Source organism: Corylus avellana, chromosome ca2, assembly GCF_901000735.1.
Source record: "Corylus avellana chromosome ca2, CavTom2PMs-1.0".
Classification (NCBI taxonomy): Eukaryota; Viridiplantae; Streptophyta; class Magnoliopsida; order Fagales; family Betulaceae; genus Corylus; species Corylus avellana.
This window is the reverse complement of record NC_081542.1, coordinates 47,164,407-47,170,933: the sequence shown is the minus strand read 5'-3', so window position 1 is coordinate 47,170,933 and position 6,527 is coordinate 47,164,407. Positions and strand designations below refer to the sequence as shown.

The 6,527-nt window shown below is 34.7% G+C and overlaps 2 protein-coding genes across 2 annotated transcripts; one reads left to right on the top strand and one right to left on the bottom strand.

Annotated features, from left to right (window-relative positions):
• Positions 1-557, top strand: LOC132170058 (cysteine-rich receptor-like protein kinase 25). Its single transcript, XM_059580971.1, has 2 exons — positions 1-160; positions 259-557. The coding sequence occupies exons 1-2, from the start codon at positions 1-3 to the stop codon at positions 555-557; spliced, it is 459 nt and encodes a 152-aa protein (XP_059436954.1).
• Positions 558-2,873: 2,316 nt separating this feature from the next.
• On the bottom strand, positions 2,874-6,315 carry LOC132172036 (cysteine-rich receptor-like protein kinase 44). The gene is made up of 7 exons (XM_059583461.1): positions 5,508-6,315; positions 4,953-5,081; positions 4,440-4,561; positions 4,120-4,330; positions 3,772-4,009; positions 3,433-3,583; positions 2,874-3,320 (listed from the first exon to the last, which is right to left on the bottom strand). Exons 1-7 carry the CDS (start codon positions 6,313-6,315, stop codon positions 2,973-2,975), a joined length of 2,007 nt encoding a protein of 668 aa, XP_059439444.1. The 3' UTR covers positions 2,874-2,972.
• Between the last annotated feature and the right edge of the window lie 212 nt (positions 6,316-6,527).

The following is a 6,527-nucleotide window of genomic DNA, read 5'->3' as shown; positions in this document are numbered from 1 at the left end:
ATGGCTTCTACAATTCCTCTTACGGCAAAAACTCTGACTAAGTATATGCAACTGGACTTTGCAGAGGAGATGTTAACCCAGATGTTTGCCGTGATTGTCTCAATAATGCCACGTCTCTTCTCACGCAGTTTTGTCCCGATCAAAAGGAGGCAATTGGATGGTACGACTACTGTATGTTACGCTACTCAAATCGCTCCATTTTTGGCATCCTGGAAACTCTTCCTGCTTTCTATATGTTGAACTTGAACAACGTATCAGCCAATTGCGTGGACCAATTCAACGATGATCTTAGTACCTTGTTGGAAAGCCTAAGAAGGGAAGCTGTAGCAGGTGGTTCTCTTCGTAAGTTTGCAGCGGGAAACGCAACAGCACCGAACTTTCAAACATTATATGCACTTGTACGGTACACACCTGATTTGTCTGAGAAAGATTGCAGCGATTGCTTACGTGGGGCGATCGAAGGTATTCCACAATGTTGTGATGGGAAGCAAGGTGGGAGAGTCGTTAATCCAAGCTGTAATATCAAGTTTGAGGTCTACCCAGTACCCATTCTATAACTCGACAGCTGCTAATTAACCCAAAAGTAATGTAAGGGGTATCAAATTAAGACGAAATAAAGCTTATACGTTGGAATGATGTCCATTTGATATATATATATTGGTGTATTGTTATGGTTGGTTGGTAACAAAATTAAGAGCAACTAAGCATGTGCTCAACAGCCCAAAGTTGCCAACTCATGCAATCAAGTAAACTCTGGCATGGACCTTCAAAACAATTGAAATTTTAAGTTGTCAAGGTTTGATGAATTCAAAATTGATCTTGCTACCATGATCTATAATTATAGTAAAAAGATCTTTACACTAAATCTATAATCAAATTGATCCACTGGTTGGCCGATTCATGCTCTGTATACTAATATGTTCTTAAAGATAATATATATTAATTTGGCCCATCTTACTATCTACAGCATTTGTACTTATCAGATGTTTCTTTCTGATCATATATAGTTTTGATTATATATTAGTTTGTGAATTAATTTTTGGTAGACCTGCCGAGAATTCAACTGGATATCTCAATTTATGATGGAGGGTCGGACATTAGTTGTGAGTTTGTGACTAAACTAAGGAACTGCCGGAAGTTTCTTATTCCAAAACAAACCTTAAATATAGCTTGGCTTGGTCAATATCGTGTTATTCCTAGTTTTTGTTGTCTTTACAATTTGGGTTTCTTTCTTTCTTTCTTTCTTTCTTTTTTGGAAGGGGATCTGTTCAATCGGGCAGCTCCATGTAAGATCCTGTCCGGCCGGACTCTATTTGTCGGGACCATGCTCAGGCAGTCTGAGTAGATCATCTTTTTTTATTATAAAAAAATAAAATGAAAAATAATTGTGAACATCTTTTTTTATTATAAAAAAATAAAATGAAAAATAATTGTGAAAATTCATGCGTTGGTCAAGATTAATTAACTGAATTAACAAAAATATCTACGTCTATATTTTGTAATTTTTTTAAAAAACTTTTTTAATAAAAAAATGAATATTTTGAAAATTTTAAACATTAGGATTAAGGTAATTTCAAAAAACATGGAAGTTCAAAGAATTTTATGAAGTTTTCCTTAATATTTCTTCCGGCAGCTAGCTACTATATTAATTAAACATGACAATACAAAGCAACATAAGGAGAAATCAACAAAAGGAGAAATCAACAAAGACAACGTGAAAGTTCTATCCCATCTTAGCTCAGAAGAGTAAGTGTATCTTTTCCATTTAATTGATTTTTTTTTCCTGTCCTTTCATTTTTTGTTTCTCAATTTCACCCTTAATTTTTTATTTTTTATTTTTTAAAAAAAGTAGAGAAGAGAGAAACTTTTCCGTTAACGTATTAATTAATTAGACCATTAATTTACATCTTTCAATCCGCTTATCCTTTTGAGATAAGTAGTGATTTAACATGTTATTAAAGCCTATGATCTTGAGTTTGAACATTATCTCAGTCATTCACCCCCAATTTCAAATAAATATTTCACATGTTGAACTTAATCTATTTGATAATTTAACATTTTCTCCATAAAGAAGATTAGGATGGTTTTGCTAATCTGTAAGTTTTGCTACCAAACAAAAAAATAAATTCACATTTACATCTCATGAACACCAGTCCAAAGTCTTCATGAATAAATAGTTCATATTATTATCCCACTAGATAATTAATACTAATCAAACCAAGATGAATATTACTCCTTCCATTCTCCACCTAAATCAAAGATAATAAATTCAGCCGCATTGAAAAGCAAAAAGAGCAAGAAAAAAAGAAAAGAAGGAAATCGCTACTTGTCATGTTAACCACACATTCTTTGTCCCCTTTATATCCATCAACTAAGAGTAATTCTAAAAGGCCTACTTGTGCCCTACTAAGAATGATGTGGCTATTAAAATCACCCTTTAATCAAAATTCAATAATGATCAATCACAAGTCCAATGGTGATTTTAATAGCCACATCATTCTTAGAAGGAATCAAGTAGGACACAAATAGGCCTTCTAGCATTACTCACCAACTAAACCTCCACTTTCCCTGCAACCTCTCCCAGCAAATCAGAGAAAATTTTCTATTTCCGAAAGTAAACGTTCGTATGCACGAGGGGTGCACTGAAATAGGAGCAGGACTTTGTTTGGATACTATATTAAATTATTTATTATTTTAAAATTTTAAATAAATATAAATATTTAATTTAATGATTTAATTAATATTATAACATGACTCCTATTACGGAAACGGGAAGAAAAATGTTCCATTGGATTATAAAGGACAATATTGTGATCAAAGAGATTTTGTTTTCTCGACTACAAAATAGTTGTAGCTGCATACAAACAGGAACAATGAATTTAATATACATCATGGTACAGACTACATAATCATGTCCCAAAGTAGTTTAATATTTCAAAATATACACTCTTATTTATAGCTTCTACAGAGCACTAGCGTGGGTAGAGCTCAGTAATTGAAGTCTCATTTACTGAGGCTTGGACAAAGTTGCCTTCAGATCTTTGATTTGACTCTATAAGCTGTGTGCTTTGCTCCCATCGAGATGTTTCTAAATCAATGTCACTATGCATAAAAAATGCAGGCTGCAAGGGTACCGAAAGAGTGATGGAGTAGCTATTTAGCATGAGAACCACTGAAGCCATGGTTGGTCTGTTAGCTACATTTTCTTGAACACATAGTAACGCAATGTGGATGCATCTCATAATTTCAGTTGTCGAGTCTGACTTTATTGTTGGATCCACAATATTTGAAGCAGTCCCCTCTCTCCAGTTTTTCCATGCCTACAATATTAGTAAGAAAGTTCTATTATAATTATGATAATTACTATGTGTTAATGTACTGGTGCTACAATTATAGGACAAGAGAAATGTTCCCAAGTATTATTGTACTTACATAGCTTAGAAGATCCTCCACATTCTCTCCATTTCGAAAGCAATTGTTCTTTTGTCCACTCACTATTTCTAATACTAATACACCGAAACTAAAGACATCAGACTTTACAGAGAATTGCCCATGCATTGCATACTCTGGAGCCATATATCCACTGCATGTCAACATCAATAATGTTAGTTTAATTTTGATCTAGTAATAAAGCTTTCCATTCTTATATTCAAAATTGTTAGTTTCCCTTGATTTTCAAAACGAGTTAATTAAATCTTAGTTAGAACTTTGATGTTGTTTCTTCGGTACAAAGTAAACATCACCTCTCTCCAAATACAGAAGAATACTTACTAGGTTCCAACAATTCGACTTGTATTTCCTTGAGTTTGATCTAATGAAAACAATCGTGCCATGCCAAAATCAGAAATTTTTGAGTTCATTTCTGCATCTAAAAGAATGTTGCTAGCTTTAAGGTCACGATGAATAATACGAAGTCGAGAATCTTCGTGAAGGTAAAGAATCCCTCTAGCAATGCCTCCTATAATCTTGTAGCGCCTTTGCCAATCCAAATGTAAACGCTTAATTGGATCTGTATTTCCAAGCAAGTATATGTTTCAATGAAGTAAATTTGTGGACGTAGATTCAACCTAAAATATATATTAAATACAATCTAAAAGAAAAAGAAAAATGCAATCATACCAAAAAGGAAGTGATCAAGGCTTGTATTTGGCACAAACTCATACACTAATAGTCTTTCATTTCCTTCCAAGCAGAAGCCAAGGAGCCTAACTAGATTACGATGTTGAAGTTTAGCCACTAATAAGACTTCATTTTTAAATTCTAAATTTCCTTGCCCAGAATTCTTTGACAGTCTTTTTACAGCTATAACTTGTCCATCAGATAACCTACCCTGTTAACATATAAAAATGAAGTGCATGTAACTACAAGGGATTTGAAAATTAATATGTTTTGACATACATATACATGATACCCTTGTCCATTAGATTATATTAAATCACCTTGTAAACAGCACCAAATCCACCTTTACCGAGCTCATTTTCTTCTGAAAAGTTATTTGTTGCAAATCTAATAGTGTCGAAGTCGAATTGCAAGGATTCCACGCTACTAATTTCATCATCAGCTTCACATAAGGAACAAGTCAACACTCAAATGAATAAATTAGGTTCATAATTATTTGAGAGATCATAACTATTTAAGAGTAACACAATTTAAAATGTATGCACAAAAAAGCAATGGGCTTTTCAATATAATAATGATTGAAATAACGATTTTTTTTTTTTTTTTTTCAAATACCAAATGACACAATAATTCTTATTAAGGTAATAATTTCTAGTTTGTTATTGGAAGTCACTTCTTATATTGACAGATCACTTTCTAATTCAAACCTTACTTGAGGGGAGCTAAATATCGTCTTATTTAAGTATGAGCTGTCTTTGATAATTCCTCTGCGTACGATATTCACGAGGCGTAAGTACTGTTTGAATAAAAAACAAAACGAAACTTTTACTTACTTTCGAGTTTCTCTCTTGGCGGCCTCCTCCTTACTCTGAAATATATGCAAAAGGAGATGACTAGTACCACAAAAGCAGCAGTTGACACAACTATAATGATGACAGTCGTAGATGTTTTGCTCCCGCTCCCTGCAAAATCCATAGACTCTGTTCTCGTTAGAAGATTCTGAGGGTTGAGTTTGGATATGGAGAAATAACTTTAGGTGGTGTTTGGTAAATTGGTTGGCCTAGACACTGTAGTTGATGTAGATTGATGTGAAAAAAGTAAAAATGTTTGGTACAAAAAAAATGAAAAAGTGAAAAAGTTTTATTTTGTAGTGATTTTTTTTTTTTTGAATAATAATAAAAAGTGAATGATTTGATATAAAAAGTTAAAAAGTTAAAATGTTTTGATGTTAATTTTTTTGGAAAATTATGATGAACAGTATCTAAGCCAACTCCAACCTTTTTACCAAACAAGGCTAATACATAAGATCAAATGTCCTTCACATTTAAATAAGTGAATACAATAGCCCATTAATTAATTGTGCAAGTGTGAACAACATCTAGTGGTACCTTTTGTTGTATTAGTGTTGGTTACTGGTGGTGCTACTGGAGATGGTGGGGATGACACAGCCGCTGTCGAGTTGTAGAACGGGTAGATCTCAAACCTGATATTACAGCTGGGTCCAATGACTCTCCCACCTTGCTTTCCACCACAACATCCTGGAATACCTTCAATCGCCCCACGTAAGCAACTGTAGCAATCTTCTTCAGACAAGTCAGGTGTGCACTGCACAAGTCCGTATAACGTTTGAAAGCTAGGTGCCGTTGCGTTTCCCGCTGCAAACTTGCGAAGAGAACCACCAGCTACAGCTTGGCTTCTTAGGCTTTCCAACAAGCTCCTAAGATCATCGTTGTATTGATCCACGTAATTGGCTGATACGTTGTTTGGGTTCGACATAAGGAAACCTGGAATAGTTTCCACGACGCCAAAAATGGAGCGATTTGAGTAGCGTAACATACAGTAGTCGTACCATCCAATTGCCTCCTTCTGATTGGGACAGAGCTGCTTGAGAAGAGACGTAGCGTTATTGAGACAACCACGGCAAACATCTGCGTTAACATCTCCTCTACAAAGTCCAATTGCATATGCTTGGTCAGAGTTTTGGCCATTGGAGGAATTGTAGAACCCATAGTCAATTTCTGTGTTGGTGTAGAGAGAGGAGAGGAGGCGATTGAGGTTTGCCTCATATGTGCTGTCAGCGGTGTAATTTCCCTTGTCGTTTAAACAGAAATGATAAAGGAAGCTTGGCTGCGCGACTGCTTGAGCAGCGAGCATGAAAATGGCAGAGATGAACAAAAGTAATCTTGAGAAAACCATTGCTTTAAGCTTGCGTTCTGTGAAATGGCAATGTTTAGGCCTAGCTTGAAGATTATAATAGGCTTTTGTTGAGAAAGGTAAACCATAGTGGGCTGACTTTTAGGTTTGTGTTGGTGCATTTTGAAGCCTCTAAAGTCAATGATCTTGAAAAGTCTAATGTTGAATTCAAACATTCAACCTTTTCTAATTACCTGCTCTATTTTAGCTTCTAA